The following is a 19,074-nucleotide window of genomic DNA, read 5'->3' on the forward strand; positions in this document are numbered from 1 at the left end:
GAGATTTTATTACCTACATTTTTTATTTACTTTCCTCATATTCATATTACGCAACTTGATAGTATAAAAAATCTTTATATCTTAATATAAAAAATCTTATCATTGACTTGTGTACGACATTTAAAACAGATACTTAATAAAATTTATTTAATGTGATTTCAAGAACGGGTAATACGGTTATCTTTCACAACACATTAACTTTTATGGGAGTGAATAGGTACTTATATTTACGTAAGTATGAATTAAAGAAAAGATTAAATAATATTATTATTTAATCTTAAAAAGTCGCTATATAAACCAAAGCTACCTAATTAAGGTATCAGGTGTGAGTCCATGACCTTGAAACTTCTTTTAGACGGAGTCATAAATACTGAATGAAGGTTAGTCAGGAACAATTATTGGTCTCTATTGTATGAATCCAATATTATCATCATTACCTTAGCTACATAAAATAGACTTACAAATAGATCGAATGAGATTACATGTTTTAGGGCAGTGATGGGCAAAGTATTAGGCCAGAAAACTCCAGCTCATGAAAGTATTTAATTCGGCCCGCCGGCACAGTGAATTTCGCCGAAAACCTGGACAAAATGCAAAAATTTAAATTTATATATTTCGAGAAATTTTATATGAACCGTGCTCTGTGGATTTCTGAGAATTATAGTTAAGAGCAGAACAATACAAGCAGATCACATATTTATATTAGTGTAAAGTTGGGATTAAAAGACAGCGGACCGAATAAAATTAAAGTGTGTTAAACAATTGAGGCATTGTTCAGTTTTCATTTAAAACTATAGACGTGTATTATTTTGTTATTTTATAGTGGATTATTGATGTAACGAATATTCGTATTTGCATTCGCATTCGCGAATATTCGCATATTTTTGAATGTTCGCATTCGTATTCGCAAAATTTATTCGAATGTTTTGCGAATATGAATATAAAAAAATAATTTGAAGATAATATTAGGTAAATAAAATCAAAATATATTCACTTCTTATCTTTTTTTTATTAAGGAAACGTAACTTAACTTCATATAATCACATTATCAGCCTTTACTTTATTTTATTATTTGGTCTTTTTGTAGATGTCAATTAACTTCTCATTATGAATATACGCTGTGAGCTCGTACGTAGAGGGGATATTTACAAAATCGCGAGCGCCAGTATATAGTGACAAGTCTGTAAACGTTTACCGGAAATTTGACATATATGTCAAAGTGATTAATTTAAAATTAAAATTAAAAACAATAATTATAAAAAATATTAGTTGGTCAAAGTTGTGATATATATTTTTACCTTAAATATACTTACGTTTGAAATACTGAATTTAAGTTTGTTTAATGTTCCGTAATATTAATTATAAATTAATCTTAGCGCCATCTACACGATAATTGTGAAAGTATCCGAACTAAGAAATTCATATTTTATCAATAGAACGTCAAAATGATTAGCAAAATCTTAAAAAAATCGATTACGATTTAATTACTTTTTTGCGTTGTAAATATTAAGCGATAACAATTAAATAATAAATTTAAAAATTACCGGTGAAAGTTAAATTAGTAACCGCTAGGAGCGTCACCAGCGAAGCTCAGAGCGTATAGAAAACATTACAAAAATAAAAACAAATTTAAAAAACCTGAATATTCGCATCCTCATCCGCATTCGCGTATGTCGGTAGCAGATATTCGCATTCGTATTTGCGAATGTTCAAAAAATGACATTCGTTACATCACTATTGGCTCCGAGCATTAACAAAGTGTCAAGGCAAAATCGACCGACCTGCTCATGGTGGCGGTTTTTTGAAATTTTGTAAGGACGCTTCCTGTATGATTAAATGGAACATTTAAAAAAATACCGTGTCACGCTAGTGATATGATGTATTAATATAAACAGAAAATAAAAACGCTCTTAATCTGATATAAATTCTTCACTTTCCAACAGTTTGATTATGTATACATAACCTCACTATCGCAGTTTATGTCAATAAATCTTTATTAACGAAAAAGAAAATATTTTGTTGCACTATAAATTACACTATAAATTAATAACTAACGAATTCTAACAATTTTATTCGGTTATGATCACTACAAAATAAAATATTCAAGTTTAACAACATAATCCCATAAGACTCAATGTTAAAACGTCCTTACAAAATCTGACAGCGTGTCACGTGACTTTAAATAGAGGGGAGACGCACGGGGCGAATAGTGGATGCTATTTCTGGAGGTAAATGGAATATTTTAATATACTTTTTAGATTTTTTTTCTAAAATAAACTTTATTAACAACATATTTACAAAATAATAGCAAGAATTTTCAATCGTTTACTGTTTTTCAAGTTTTAAAAAGGGAAAAGTAAAAAGTCAGCTTTGGTCAGCAAAGATTTTTTGCCTAATAAGTAGTTCAATGTGTATATAAAAACTCCTCAAAAAATCATCTGCAACAAAATGCAAACTCAGCGGAATTTTTGATTTTAAAAAAATATAACGTGGTGGAGAATTTCTACAATAGAGAGATTTTGCACCTCTTATTTTGCAATTCCGTTATGGTTATCGTTATACTACGCTGCGCAGTAGCGAATATATGATCCGTTATCGTTATTAAACATAATTAAGGGATTCCGTAATTTAGGGAGGTTTAAAGTAGTGCTTATCGTTATCGTTATATTAATGGTTAAATTGCTTTGTTGCCAGAATGTAAAAAAATCAGTAAAATTACATTTACATAGATTCTAATTTTGATTACCTATAAATTAAAATATCAAAAACTGTTCAAGTATATGCTTAAAATTACAATAACGTTGTGAAGTGAGGTTATGTTTAAATAACGATAACGATGACACGAAAAACCTACTTGACAGGCTGCAAAAACTCTGCTTTTTAACGTTGCCGTAAGTAATAGTTAAGCTTAATAAAGTTAACCATAGCGGAGCCAAAATCAGCGGTTATTTTAAGAGGTGCAAAATCTCTCTATTAAGAGACTTTCATGTTATGGTCAGTTAATAGAGTAAGAACAAAATATGCAGATCTGATCCAGTAAATTTACAGTTTTTTTTTACACAAGAGCCGCCGTTTTTTGTTATTTTTTTTTGCTTTTTTCTTCTTTTTCTTAATTCTTAACTTCTTTTACCGTTATGTATAGGCCTATCTATCTTAATATTTAAGTCATTTTACCGTTTTGTAGAGGCCTATCATTTTGCTTTCTTATTTTTATAGATTTTACTAATTTTAGTGGAGTCCAAAAATTTTGACTTTTTTTTTAAAATAAAATGCATAAATGAAACCTTGTATCAAGAAGTCAAAAATTGGTAGGTAATAATTATACAATTAATCGGATCCATTTACAAAACAACTTAGATACAGTTGACCTATCAATTTTGGGCTTCTTAATACAAAGTTTTGTTTATGCATTTTATTTTTAAAAATGTCAACATTTTTGGACTCACTCACTTAAAATTATTATAACGTATAAAAATAAGAAATCAAAAAGATAGGGCATATACATAACGGTGAAAGAACTTAAAGATAAAGAAAAAAAGAAGAAATAAAAAAATAGCATAAAACGACGCCTCTTGTGTAAAAAAAAAACTAAATTTATTGGATCAGATGCTTCATATTTTTTTCTTACTTTATTACCTGACCATAACATTAAAGTCTCTTAATGTAGAAATTCTCCATCATGTTATTATTTTTTAAAAATGAAAATTCCGCTAAGGATGCATCTGGCTGCAGATGATTTTTTGAGACATATTTTTATACATATTACACTATTTACAACGCAAAGAATATTTGCTGACCAAAGCGGACTTTTTTTAGTTTTCCCTTTTTAAAACTTGGAAAACAGAAAACGATTGAAAATTCTTGCCATTATTTTGTAAATATGTTGTAAATAAAGTTAATTTTAGGGAGAAGAATCTAAAAAGTATATTAAAATACTCCACTTACCTCCAGAAATAGCATCTACTCTAAAATAACAAAATAATGCACGTCTATAGTTATAAATAGGGAGCGGATTTTATGCTAAATGCATATTGCATGCATATTTCGCATATTTGAGAACTTTACTAAATTTTGCATATTTTTAAAGAGACATGCATATTTTGTGCCAATTTAAAAACATTTACATCAAAAAAAAATTTTAATTTTTTAATTCCACACAAAATATTTCCCCGCAGAGGCTGTCGTATCTATTAATTCGAGAACTACCTGAAGAGAGGCGGATCATTCACTGCCTTTTCGTTTTTTCTTAGAAAATACCCGATCTTTACACAAAGTACTTATAGTGCTTATAGTACGCCGTTATAAAATGATTGTAGGATGTTAAAATGATGAAGGATGGTGATTTACCTGGAAATCCGAATTTCATTTACTTTAATTATATTTAGTAGGTACCTATAATTCTGGTGATTCTTTTAAATCCCCTATTGTTAAGAGAATTTACACCTTTAACCATAGTTTTACAATTTTCTAACGGAAATTGAAATATTCATGCTTTAGATCAGATCCCGTAAATCAGTAAAATTATTTATCTTTAGTTGGCCAATGCGAATGTTTAATTTTTGTTTAATACTTCTGTTTGTGAATAGTGCAATATGCCGAAAGAATCTAGCCTGGTTTATTACTGGATCAGAACCTATCCCGAGCTTCATTACAGCAATGGAAACTTATTCTGCAAAGCATGTAGTAAAATGGTGAGTTTTAAGATTGCTTTCTTCCTCTTTTTTCTTTAATAAATGCCTAATATTTGGCTGCTTCCTGATTAAAGTTTACTTACTTACTTACTTAGTCCTAAGCCTTTCTATCTTTAAGGCTGGTGGAGTTGAATTTGGCATTGTAGCCTCCATGTTAACCGATCTTTTGTTTTTCCCCTGCACTCTCGTTTCGAATATTCGTTTTGTTAGTCTCACGTTCGACATTCTACACACGTGCCCGAACTATCTAAGTTGTCCATCTACTATTATTTCATTGATTGGTTCTAGTTTTAGGTTTTTGTCTAATTGTTTCGTTTTGTACTTTGTCTGTCCTCTTTCTGTTTGCTATTTTCCTCAGGAATCTCATTTCCATAGCATTGACTCTGGATTTTTGTCTCCCCGTCAATGTCCATGTCTCGCTGCTATACATGATTGTTGGTCTAACTACTGATCTAACGACTACCGTTTTAACTTTCTCCGGTATCTCTTTTTTCCCCAAAAATTTGGAAAAACACATTGTAGGGAATTATAATTATAAAAAAATATATAGTGATATTGTTGATTTATTTTAAATAGGTAACTACTAGTATCAGTTTTTGTAAAAAATGTGAATAAATTGAATATATAAAAAATAATGATTTTATTTGAAAGATAATAAATAAGATTGCCCCCCTATAAAAGAACCCCCTAGAAAGAACCCCCTAGAACAAAAGAATTTTTGTGCATATCTTGCGCATATTTCGTAATTTTTTACTGCATATATATGCGCATATTTCATCAAAATTGATCGCATATAAATCCGCTCCCTAGTTATAAATAACAACCGAACAATGCCTCAATTGTTAACACACTTTAATTTTATTCGGTCTGCTGTCATTCAATCCCAATTTAACACTAATATAATGTTAAATAATTTCTATGGGGAGAATTTAGAGAATTAATTTTATATCAAAGACCACGAAATCGTAAATTTTAATCGCCCTGTATATAGTCAAAATTTGTAAATCATAGAATTTAGCCGTAAGCAGTGTTTCGTGGAAAGAGGAAATGTTTAGTGGTAAAGATTCTACGAACGGACTTATATAAATTAGAAAATGAACTAAAATACGGTCGGATTAGAAAGTTAATGCATCCGCTGTTGGAGTAAACAATGGACAATATTTCTAAATGTTTTCGCAGAAAGAAACGGATCGTAAACAATTTGTTTAGTTTTAGAATATAGGGTTTTTCTAGGATATAAGAAAACATTTAATTTTAATATCTCCTGGAAATTTGACAAGACAGAAAATTTGTATACAACACTATTTGTTCTAAGAAATGAAAGTAGGGATGTAATGTGTAGAGAGAATGCTGGTGATTGGCGAAGAGATTGATGGAGGAAGAACAGAGTGGTTGAGTCTTCCTTGATTGAGCAGTCCAGTTTTGAAAAGTAGTAATTTTGTGTAACGTGGTGAATCTCCTCGTGTCCGAATAGATTCCAGTTTCTGTCCGGAACGAGTAGCCGGTTAGTATCAATTTTGTACAAGATATCGAGCTGAGAGAAAAATCTTGGAATTATAAAGATTGATATTGTTTGTATCGAGTGGGAGACTAAATAGAGGAGAGATTTCGAGCGAGTGCTGTTTTTTGTTTGTGAAACAGTTTGGAAGAGAATAAGAGAAAGACCGTAGCAGCATCCGAGGAGCACGTGTGGGAGAACCAAGGACAACACAATCCATGAGATGAAGTAAAGAAGATTAAAAAAGGTTAGTCAGATTATTTGTGAAAAGGAGAGAGTTGATGTATATTACATACCATATTTGTTTTTTTTATTTAAGAGTTTTACGGCATAATTTATTCATTCATAAATTCATAGAAGATATAAGTAATCTATTTAAAAGGTAAATTAAATATTGTTTTTTATATAAGATCAGTCTACCGAATCATTTAAATGAAAATTTGTTAAAAGAAAAAGGAGATAGTAGATTAAAGATTATTTTTATTAGATAAGAAATTTTGACAACAGAATAAAGTTTTAGCATACACATTTAATCTTATATTAATGGTATAGTATATAAATAAATAATATTTATAAAATTTATATGATTTTGAGTATATTTGTTTCCCCTGTTTTGTCCAGGATAAAGTAAGCAACTACTAGAAATACTAGAAGCCACAAACTAAAGGTGATACCTTAAAATCAATTAGCTCTGAGAATATTTTTTATTGGAAAGTTTTATTAAATTTTGGTTTTGTTTCCATGAGTAGCAATTGAAATAAATCATTAATTAATTGAATTAATAAGATGCTGATCAATCTCATAACAGAGAGAAAATACAGATCATAACAATGAATATGTGATCTGCTTGTATTGTTCTACCCTTAACGGCCGTTTATGATTCTCAGAAACGTACAGAGCAAGGTTCATATAAAATGTCTCGGAATATATAGCTAAACTTAAATTTTTGCATTTTGGCCAGGTTTTAGGCGAAATTCACCACTGTGCGCCAAGGGTCCATCGACATGGATACTATGGATAGTATATGGAAATAGTGAGTATGAGGTATGAGTAAAATCTTATATCCAGAAAAACATACAGAGTTTGAGTCTGCCAGCTTATCACGAAAACAGTAACAACGCGAATTAATACCATACCATTGTATCAAACTTGTTGATCCAATTTAGGCAGCGTGTAGAAAACATAAATAAATATTTTTCCATGACAATGGATGAAAGTACGGATATCAGTGACATTGCTCAATTATTAATCTTCTTTAGAGACGTTGACGACGAATTTAATATTACGATATTACTGAAGAGATAAACTAATTAAAAGTCAAACGATTAGAAATGTACGTCATAGATTTAATGACATCATAACCCACCGGTACAAACTTGACAGCAAACAAATTCAACAAATTTTTCGTCATAATATATTAGTTTCTTTGCTACCGTCAACTTTAACAGGAAATCGCTGTTACCAGTGGCGTAGCTGACAGACCCGCAGGCAGGGCCGCCGAGAGGGGAAGTTTTAATTGTGGAACAGGTTAAAAATTTGGAACGGTCAGACCAAGAAAACGACACATATATTTTGTCCGACAGAACAGACTTAAAATCTTCGAACAGAGATTAAACTCTCATGCAAAAATCAGACGGCTATTTATCACCGAATGGGCGTTTTAATGAGTGGAACATGTAGAATATGTCAAATGACAGCAATTATGACAGGTGATAAATAGCAGTCTGATTTTTGCATGAGAGTTTAATCTCTGTTCGGAGAGTTTAAGTCTGTTCTGTCGGACAAAATAAATATGCCGTTTTCGTGGTGTGACCGTTCCAAATTTTTAACCTGTTTCACAATTAAAACTGCCCCTGTTCTAGTGTTCCCAGATATCAAAGTTTATCCGACTAGACACCCTTAAGCTATTAACAAATTTTCAGCTTGCTATTAATCAACTTTTTTTTCATACGCGGGATCCAGACCTAATAGTTTGTTTGCAATCTATAAACGGAAAAACGGGGTAAATAATAGGGATGTTCACTAATTTTTAAATATAGTTAAATTCAATAGATTATAAGGTATATAAAAACGTAACAATCATAAAACTGTTTAAAAATGTATATTTTTTAGGATAAATGAGTTCATAATGTAGATTTTCTTGGAGGCTAGAAAAACGGTACCCTGCAGCGAGGCTACGGTCTGTGACGTCAGCAGTCGTATCGTCTTTGATCGATGACTAGTTTTGTATACTTATTCACGAAGTGTATTTGAATGTGTGCAATTCTTTACGTATTTAATTAGTAAAAATGAAACCAAATAAGTGGTGTTTTGTTCCTTGGTGTGTAAATACCTCTAAAAACAATTCTGACAAGATTTTTATTACAGTTCCAGCTAATTTAAATCGTAAAAAAAACGTAAAAAAGAAGTATGTATATGTATCAATAAAAACCAAGCTTTTCTCTTGCGAAGATCACTTTTTTATTGTAAGTTATGGATCTTTTCCTAAATAAATGGGTTTTTAAATTAAGTACTCATTTTTACCCAATTCTATGGTATGTTTTAGATTTACCTTAGCTTGGTTATAAAAATATAAATTATAAAAATTCTTAATACCTACAGTCGAAAACTTCGTATTTTTGACTTCTAAAATCTGTTTCTAAAAATATCCAGGCAACGAAATGGGTTAGCAAGAAAATGTTTACAAAAATAAAAAGTACCCATATAGTTTATGATCTTTCAATTTGTCTGGAGGTTTTAAAGACTTGGTGTCCATAACATAGTAATAAAGTAGGTACATACCTATTTATTACCGACATACCCTATAAACTAGACATCATTTAAATTAGTAGGGCAAAATATATGCAAATGCTATTTAAATGCATTAATTTTTACGAATCCTGAGAAAACTGATAAATATTTTTATTAAGGGCCGAAAGTCCATTAGAATAAACAAAAAGTTTCCTTTGAATGAAATATTTGAAATTAAAAATCACACTAAATTTTCTATTTTTTTTTTCACCCCTGTACCTTATTAAAATAAACATTTCGCTACTCTGTGGTTGATTTATTTCTTTACAAGATGACAAGAAATCAGACACCATTGTTACATGTACAGTACGTAGGTCAAGCGGATCAGATATTTTAAAATCTTTCATTTTATTTATTTATTTGTACCACCCAAAATATGTCCTTAGAAACAGTCTATCCACTTTAAACTAAACAAATTCACATAAAACTCCACGTTAGCCCTGATAAAACAATAAGAGAACAAAATACAAAATAAAATGACCTGAACCACAGCGTGAACTAACGTCAAACAGGTACCCAAAGAGAAAGAATACCGTGGACAAGCGCGCGCTGGAGTATACGAGTACGACTAGTGACGTCAGAAGCGTTTTCTTGAAATTTAAAATAATGCTAGATTTCTAATGAAGTTTTTTCATAGAAAGGCTTTTTTAATTTTCTTAATATTTTAGACAATTATTCCTAGGGTGTTTCTTAATCGTTTTAGATCTTTAAAATGACTATTAAATTTTTTGTGAACATCCCTCTTTATGATGAATTTTCTGAAGGTCTTCAAAATGCAAATAGGACTATTACGCCAGTCAACGGGAGCAATAATAGGATATTACCTCCTAATTCTATCCTACTGCATGGATTTTAATGAAAATTAAACGCATATTTCAAAATTATTTCACAATAAAACACTGAAAAACGTTTGTTTTCTATACTTCCACAAAATTTATTACAACTATGTTATTACTACAGCTGTTTCGGCAAAGTGCCTTTCTCAAGTGATATATTTTACAATGTGTTTGCCTTTTTAAGTCTTTAACTGAAGAGGTTGAGGAGTGGGGAGCTTTTGTCTCGAGTTGGTCATTCAGAATTATATCTGTATTTTTCAATTTATTAATTTCCATTGATTCTAAAAGTGATAGCTTAAGGCCTTTATTTTGAATATGTAGAATTTGAAACTCTTCATTGAAAGAATGATTATGATCTAGAAGGTGAAGTGCGTATGTAGAAGTGTCTGTTTTTCTATTGTTGAAAGCCCTTTTGTGTTCTGCTATCCGTTTGTCAAAAGTTCTGCCAGTTTGACCGATGTAAGTTTTCGGACAGTCACCACAAGTTAGTTTATACACACCACTCTGTAGTTGCTTTCTCTTTCGGCTTTTATTGTTTTTAATATGTTTGCTTAAGTTGTTGTTAGTTCTGAAAGCTGGTGTTATTCCTTTCTTTTTTATGTATTTGGCTATTTTTGTTGTTATTTTGCCAGTATATGTGAGAGAGCAGAAGGTACTGGGTTCTTTCTGTGGTGGTGGATACACTAATTTCAAGGCTTTCTTATGGAGTTTTTGGTTTAAAATGTTGTTAACTGTTTGTTCGTTATAGCCATTGTTTACTGCTATTTGTCTAATGATATTTAGTTCTGTCTCGAAGTTATTTTTTGTCATAGGAATTTCTGTCAGTCTATGTATCATGCTATGGTAGGCTGCTAATTTGTGTTGTGTAGGATGGGATGATGAATTGTGTATAGTTGTGTCAGTATGGGTAGGTTTATGATATACGGAGAACTCATGTTTGTTGTGTAGTCTGGTAATCGTTACATCTAGAAAGTTTATGGAATTATTCTGTTCTGTTTCTATTGTGAACTCAATATTACTATGAAGTGAATTAATGTATGATAGAAATTGGTCAAGTTGTCTGTTAGTTCCTGTAAAGCAGACTAGTATGTCATCCACGTATCTCCACCAATATAAGAACTGTTTAAATAAGGGGTGTTTAGAAATTGTTGTTTCAAGTTGGTTCATAAATATATCTGATAGTAATGGGCTTAGAGGATTACCCATAATAAGTCCTGCACTGTTGTTTGTGTAAATTTGATTATTGAATTCAAAATTATTTGTCGGAACCAGTCGGATGTTGTATTTTTACGTTGTATGGTTGCATAATACACCAGGGCGTCCTTTGTAAAGCTGCAATAATAGATATTACCCATATACTTAATATGGTTGTAAAACTAATTAATACGATTCGAACTCGGGGCTTTGTACGCCGACAATCCCAAGAATTTCTTATTTAAGTCAACGCAGATTATTCTGACCTTTTTTACCACACGAAAGTAAGACAGTTAAATTGTGGATATGCATTTGAACTCATTTGGAATTTAGAAGAGGAAATACAAGATTTCTTTACAAATAAAACAGACAACTAGTCTGATTTCCAAATCTTCGAGAAGACAAAGACTGGAGTACCGATTTTGCATTTTTTACCGATTTGTTCGAACACTCCAACAAACTAAATAAAAAATTGCAAGGAAAGAGCCAATTTCTAGATAAGACTTGGAGTTGAAATCGTTTAAAACTCAGCTTTTTCTGTTTTATAACTGAATGACTAAGAACGATTTAACCCACTATAGAGCATAGAGCACTACACAGCATAAGCACTGCCAAAAGCTGAATTCCCAAAGATGATTACTTACGCCCAGAAAATTATGGCGATGTTTGCATCGTCTTATGTGTGTGAACAGATTTTTCGACCATTAAATTGCGGAAAAAATCAGAGACAGATTTACTGATGTTCGTCACAGCTGAAACCTGCTTTCCAAAATATTATGGAAAATCAAAAACAATTCCAAATGTTTCACACGCCTACCATGGCAGGGACTTCGAATAAAAGTTAAATTAATTATTATTTATAGTAAAAGGTAATTTGTAACATTTGTGTGTAATGCACTGCAATGCAGAGCATTACATACAAGTGTGTAATGCTGTAATGTTTTTCATAATAATAGCTTTAACAAGCTTTAACACAAAATGCAGTTTTTCTATAATTCTGGACTTCCTCTAGAATTTCTTAAACTTTGTCGCCCCCATTAAAAAGTTTGCCAACCACTGTTTTAGGGCGTCTTTTTGAAAGTAATAATTCGTATGAGGAACTGCTAACCTCAAACAAAAAAAATCGTCGGACCATCAACGGTGAATCAACGGTCGGATCATCACGAGCAGTATTTTTTGATTTCAAACTTACGAAGGTTTATCAGTTAGATATTATGTTTATATGGGATTAACCCACAATTGATTGTAATGAAAATAACATTTCCACTCGGGAAATCGTTTTCATGAAAATTACATTAAATCAGCGAGATTGGCGATGTACATTTATACGTTTTTATCGCTAAATTTCCCAACTCTACTAGTTTAATTTCTTTTTATCTCACAACTTAATAGGTTTTCCATATATTGTGTTATTTTGCCGCTTATTAGCGCGCTCATCACTGTATATACTTATGAGTATAATTATATGTATAAATGATGTGTCTCTGACTTTCTATTAATCCGTTATAGACCAGGGCGCATCTATAAAAATATTACTACATTTGGACGTTGACAGGTGACTCACATTTTTTTGCAGAAATTGCTTGAAAATAATTCAAATAATAATCTTTGAGTTATCCTCCCTCTCAAAAAGGTCCGGAACATTGTTTAAATAATCAAAATGTCAAAAAATGAAGGAAAAATTCGATTTTTTTCTTCGTTTTTTGATTATAACTTTAAAAGTATTCATTTCCGAGAAAAGTTGTACTGACATAAAAGTTGCGTAATTAAATTTACTATCATATAGAATTGGTTAAAAATTTAAGAAAATAGTCACCCTTGATGCAAAATAGCAATAATTGCGAAAAAACCATACAAAAACAACTATTCGCATTTTACGTTTTTTAACCATTTATGCTACACTTAGGACCTTCATATTTTACCCAGAAAAACTTTACGATACAGTAAAACAATACTGTAAATTTCAGTAAGATCGGTTCAATAGATTTTGCAAAATAAATTTTGCAATCCAGCTTTCGCAAAAAAAATTCATTTTTTCAAAATGTTACAGGACTGAAAATAAAGCAGATAGCAAGTTGAGTTTTTTTTGCGTATAGAAGTGTATTGTACCTTTCATTTACAATTTGCAAAATTAAAATAGATTAACTACCACGGCGTCAGGAATTTTTTTAAATAAACATTAACTATTGATGCTGCGCGCAGGACAGCGGATAGTTTGCTCTGATTGGGCATTCCAGTGACCTCTGATAATTATTGATACATTTTAATTTTTATTACATTTTTATATAAATAAATAAATTAGTTTATTGCAAAATAAAAACACATACTCTATCCTTTGAAATAACACTTTTTTTAGCAAAAACTTTCTTTGTTCATATATTTTAACTTAGAAAATAAAAGTTAATTATTTTTAAACATATGCAATTATTGTTTAAACAATATTTCACAAACAGTAATAAAATTAGTTTGATTTTTGTGGAATTAAAATATTAAAATACAACAAAATATAGAGTAAGAAAATAATATATTAGATAAAGATTGGAATAAATTTTGGTGGAAATCAACTTGTGTGAATCGAACACCGCTGTCCTGCGCGTAGCACCAAAAATTAATGTTTATTTAAAAAATTTCCTGACGCCGTGGTAATTAATCGATTTTAATATTGCAAATTGGAAATAAAAGGTACAGTACACTTCTATAAGCAAAAAAAAATTCAACTTGCTATCTGATTTAATTTCAGTCCTGCAACATTTAAAAAAAAATGAATTTCTTTTGCAAAAGCCGGATTGAAAAATTTATTTTGCAAAATCTGTTGAACCGATCTTAATAAAATTTACAGTGTTGTTTTATTATATCATAAAGTTTTTTTGGGTAAAACATGAAGGTCCTAAGTGTAGCAGAAATGGTTGAAAAACGTAAAATGCAAATACTTGTTTTTGTATGTTTTTTTCGCAATTATTGCTATTTTGCAACAAGGGTGACTATTTTTTTAATTTTTAACCAATTCTACATTGTAGACAATTTACTTACGCAACTTTTATGTTAGTACAACTTTTCTCAGAAATGAATAGTTTTAAAGTTATAATCAAAAAACCAATAAAAAGAATCGAATTTTTCCTTCATATTTCGACATTTTGATTAAATAAACAATGTTCCGGACGATTTTGAGTGGGAGGATAACTCAAATAATATTATTTGAGTTATTTTTAAGCAATTTCTGCAAAAAAATTTGAGTCACCTCTCAACGTCCATCTCAAAACAGATGCGCCCTGGACTATTAATGTTCTTGTAGCTTGCTATATTCTGTGGATGATTTGTTACACTTTTTTTCGTGGAATAAGAGTTGCTTCTTTGATTTTTCTCTTTTTCATGTCTGTTTGTTTCATGACTATTGGTGCATCTTTCCATTGTACTCTATACCCATTATCCCACTCATGTTTGCATAGTGATTTGTCGAAGTTTCTGTTTTTGATGTATGTTTGCTCATTTACCCTGAAACTTAGTTTTCTTGCTCTTTCTCCTCTCTAGAAACTGCCGCATTCACAGGGTATTTTATAGATGCAGTTCTTTGATATCTCTTGTGTGTTTGTTTCTTTGATGTCTATTATTTATTGTTAGGTTTGGTATTCGGCAGAATGGATCTCAGTGATGTTGTAATTATTTCCTATCATTTTCAATTTGTCTGATAAGATCTTTATATATGCCTTTGACTCCACCGATATCTCAGATTAAAATTATTCTTATCGTTGACTTGTTGTGTAAGGTATTAAAACACTTAAAAAAATTTATTTAATTTGATTTCAGCGAAAGTTATCTCTCAAAACAATTAACTTTTATTAGAGAATATAAATATGTACGTTGATATGTATCAACTTTTCTTACATCCAAAATATCCTGTTTGATTTTGATTTCTCTATTTCGATTTTCTATTAATTTTGTTCAATTCTCCTTCACCCTTCGTATATTTCTTATAGTGTCCTATTCAATTAATGAATGTTGGCGATTGCTTTGGCGATTATTATTAATTTTTCTCTATTCTCTACCGTTTTATTAGTTATTCTTCATAATTAAAACCTGCCCAATGTAAATTGTCACTTCTTTTTTCAAATGCCGTACGATTTTTTTGTTTCAGAGATCCCAATCCTGAGATTAACTGTCCGCCATCGGAACTACTTTTTTTCGAGGTCTCAACTTTGGCGCCCTTTACAATATTAATGTACGTGCATACATAAAAAAGATATATATATTTTTGTACTTGCTAAGAGTTAGTCTGAGAAGGGCAAAAATCTCCGAGAAGTTGATTCGGATTTTTGCACTTACCGCAGACACAGCCAAATTATTCGTGTGTAAAAATACACTTTAGTATCTAATTAACAAATTTTAACAAATCGATTAAAAATGATTAAGTCGAATCTTAATTACCCAAAATCGGAATGTTTGATATCTATTACGTCACTGTCGTGTTTGGATTGGCATTCTGTAACTTACCTACATCGTAATCAAGGTAAATCAAAATCGCCAACTTCTATTTGCCGCGTTCAGGAGGTGGTGGCAACCCCGCATTCATTGACAAGCAAAATTAGTATTCTGTGACCTGTTTGTTACTGAATCGTGACTGGATCTAAACTTGAAATATGACACCGTTGCCATATCCTCAATTTTTTTATACATCATATTAATATAATCATAAATATGTAATATAATCATAGGTATTACATAAAGTTGCATTTAAAAAATAGTTTTGAAACACCAAAAAGAAAAGTTTTGAAAAGTAAATAATATTATGTAAATACTGGATACAAAAAGCTCAAAAGAGGATAAATGGTTTTAAATCAAAGATAATTAAAATTGTTATAAAAAAGAAGATAAAGTGATAAATATAAAAGATACTTGAAGATAAGATGTATTACATGGTTTTAAATCAAAGATAATTAAATTAATGTTATTAATTACAGTCGAACCCGCTTATTAGAATATCTGTTAAAAGAGTATCCCGCTTTAAGGAATAGAAATTTGAGGTACCGAGAAGTTTCTGCTAGCCACTAATGATCGTTTATTAGAATATCCCTCTTATAGGAATACTTTTGCTTGGCATGAAAGCTATTCCAATAAGCGGGTTCGACTGTATTATTATTAATAAATTAATTAAAATCGATATTACTAATAATATACAACTTTAAGATTTGATTCCAGCTAAAATAACTGCTAATAAACAACTTTTCCCAAAAACAGCCCTTTTCTATAATTTGTTCAGATTATAAGCGTTGGTTGATAAATATACAAGTATACTGGTATAATCATAGATATATAATACTCTAGATTGCGCCCTGCGATCTTAAAGTGGGTGACGGTTGCGACAGAGATAAATGAGCCTATTTGGTCGGTAGTCTCTTTTTAATTTAAGGGGAATATCGACGACGTGACTATCCCCTTTATCGAGTAATATGTGTTGACAGTTGGAGCGGGTGGTGACGAGAAATGGTCTTTGGTCTTCGGACGTGGATAATCGTGGTTCGAATCCCATACCAACTTTGCCTTTTTTATTTTTATTTAATCAATATTGCGTTTATTAGATATTTTTACATCTGAAAAATGGACCTAAGTAAATCTAGCAGATCATAAATGTACCTAGGTATAGTAAGTTAATATTGGAATATATAATTTGTGAACTGCATAGTAAAATAAAAGTCATTCGTTATTAATATAAATTCGTCCTTATTCGAATGATGTGAATATGTTTGTTTTGCTTCTACTTTTTTAAAAAATTGTAACAATAGTTTCATAAATAAAAATAATGTCTAATTACTTATAATTAAATCGGTCATTTCAAAAACAGCAAAGTCCACAATTTTGAGAAACTAACTTTTTGAGAGGAATAGACTCCTTTAAGATAAACGTTGTGTGCAAAAACGACACCAGTCCAGTAAAAACATTAGGAACAAAACTACAATATATAACTCTCAATTTTGATGTCATCCATTTCATCCATCTTTCGACTACATATATAGTTAAGTTTTCTTTGCTCTTCTGTAAAATTAGGAATATGTGACTCGTGTTGTTTTTGAAATGACCGATTCAATTAATAAATCGATGGTACATTATGTTGATATTAATTATTGGTAATTTTTTACGAATATTTTTAATTACTTTATACTATTCTACCATTAACTTATTAAAAAAAATAACATTGGCTTTTATATTTTTAAAAATCTATAGGTACCTACACAGTTTTTCTTATTTGTTATATATTTCTTTGCATTGATTTATTTTAGAGATGTAATAATATCTAATAAACGCAATATTGATTAAATAAAAAATAAAAAAAGTAAAGATTGGTATGGGATTCGAACCAGGATTATCCACGTCCGAAGACAAACGACCAGTTCTCGTCGCCATCCGCTCGAACTGTCAAACCATCTAAAATACTCGACGACAGAGTAGGATAGTGACGTCGTCGATACTCCCCTTGAATTAGAAAGAGACTACCGACCAAATAGGCTCATTTATCTCTGTCGCAACCGTCACCCATTTTAAGATCGTAAGGCGCAATCTAGAGTATTATAAATCTATGGGTATAATATATTTACCAATCAACGTTGTAAGTCTATCTTTATATTTTGAACGTTCTTATAATATACAATCTTATTCTTGTATATTATACCATTGATTGAAATTGTACAAGAAATAAACAAAAAAAGTATGGCAACACTGTGACTGGCAGACATTCAGATGCCAAATAAATTAAGGTTAGGTTCAATGAATACTCGTACAACATGTCTAAATTAAAGATACAATTATCTAAATAAATAACTCACAGATTAAAAAATTACGCAGCTCAAAAAGGTACAAATACTTTAAATAAGTATAAATAAGTAGTAATAAATTATTTTTAGTAGATACCTATAAAATATAAACGTCAAACCATAATAAAATGCGCTTGTGTCAAGCACAATAATTACAATATCGAAAACTCATTCCGACAGGGTAAATGCTGTCGAAGTAATTTCTATTCACTATTCCGATTGTAGAGATTCGGACGTAGTTATGGAATACCGATTTGGACTATTTCAATCAGAGACATGTAAAGAGAATAGACTTGGCTAGGGATATGCCACTCAATGCATCGGGGTGTAAGGTCGATATCAAGTCAAAGATCTTATACACATAGATTTGGCCAACTCGGAAAAATAGCGTAACGCGGAGCAGTTCGGGTCGGTGGTCTATCTATCTCCCTCTACCGGCGCTTAGCTTTCTCTCTCTAGCATATGATGGCCGCCGCCTGTGTGTCACTGTCGTTTCGTTACTCCCACCTCTTGGTAGATACGCTCACACTAGCACGACAGACAAAGATAGCAAAGCCACCGTACTTGATATCGACGTTACACCCCGATGCATTGAGTGGCATATCCCTAGCCAAGTCTATTTTCTTTACATGTCTCTGTATCAAGTACGGTGGTCTAGCCATCTTTGTCTGTCATGCGAGTGTGAGCGTATCTACCAAGAGGTGGGAGTAACGGAACGAAAGTGACACACAGGCGGCGGCCATCATATGCTAGATAGAGAAAGTTAAGCGCCGGTAGGTAGAGATAGATAGACCACCGACCCGAACTGTTCCGCGTTACGCTATTTTTCGGAGTTGGCCAAATCTATGTGTATAAGAACTTTGATTTCAATTCGACTTGGTCACTTCTATTCGATTTTCCTTACTTCTATCATCGAAATGAGTTACAGAATAGGCATGAATAATACAACATTTTAAAATAAAAAGTTATGCAAGTTCCTTTTAGGATTATTTATATTTAACTTACTTGTGCGTAAGTCAATGATGGTATCAACAGCAGCATCGATTTCCAAGTCTTCCCAATCGTTGCTTCCTACCAGTTTTACTTGCTTAGCGAGATAACGGCTGATGGCAATTGACTGATGAGCCACTTTTCCATCATATTCCAAAAGTGGTACTTGGCCGAAAGGAGTGGCTGAAAATAGTATAAAAAATATTCTATAATTATTTTAAGGACAAATATCACCTTAGAATACAATTGAGTACAATATTAACCAAGATACA

The 19,074-nt window shown here is 31.1% G+C and overlaps 1 protein-coding gene across 1 annotated transcript in view; it reads right to left on the reverse strand.

Moving 5' to 3' along the window:
• Window positions 1–19,074, reverse strand: part of LOC126881453 (glutathione S-transferase-like) — a 112,274-nt gene that overhangs the window by 26,815 nt on the left and 66,385 nt on the right. The window contains exon 3 of the mRNA XM_050645737.1: window positions 18,818–18,985. Within this exon, the coding sequence (XP_050501694.1) occupies window positions 18,818–18,985 (168 nt within the window). The remainder of the gene's footprint in view (window positions 1–18,817; window positions 18,986–19,074) is intronic.

This window comes from Diabrotica virgifera, chromosome 3, assembly GCF_917563875.1.
Source record: "Diabrotica virgifera virgifera chromosome 3, PGI_DIABVI_V3a".
NCBI classification, from domain to species: domain Eukaryota; kingdom Metazoa; phylum Arthropoda; class Insecta; order Coleoptera; family Chrysomelidae; genus Diabrotica; species Diabrotica virgifera.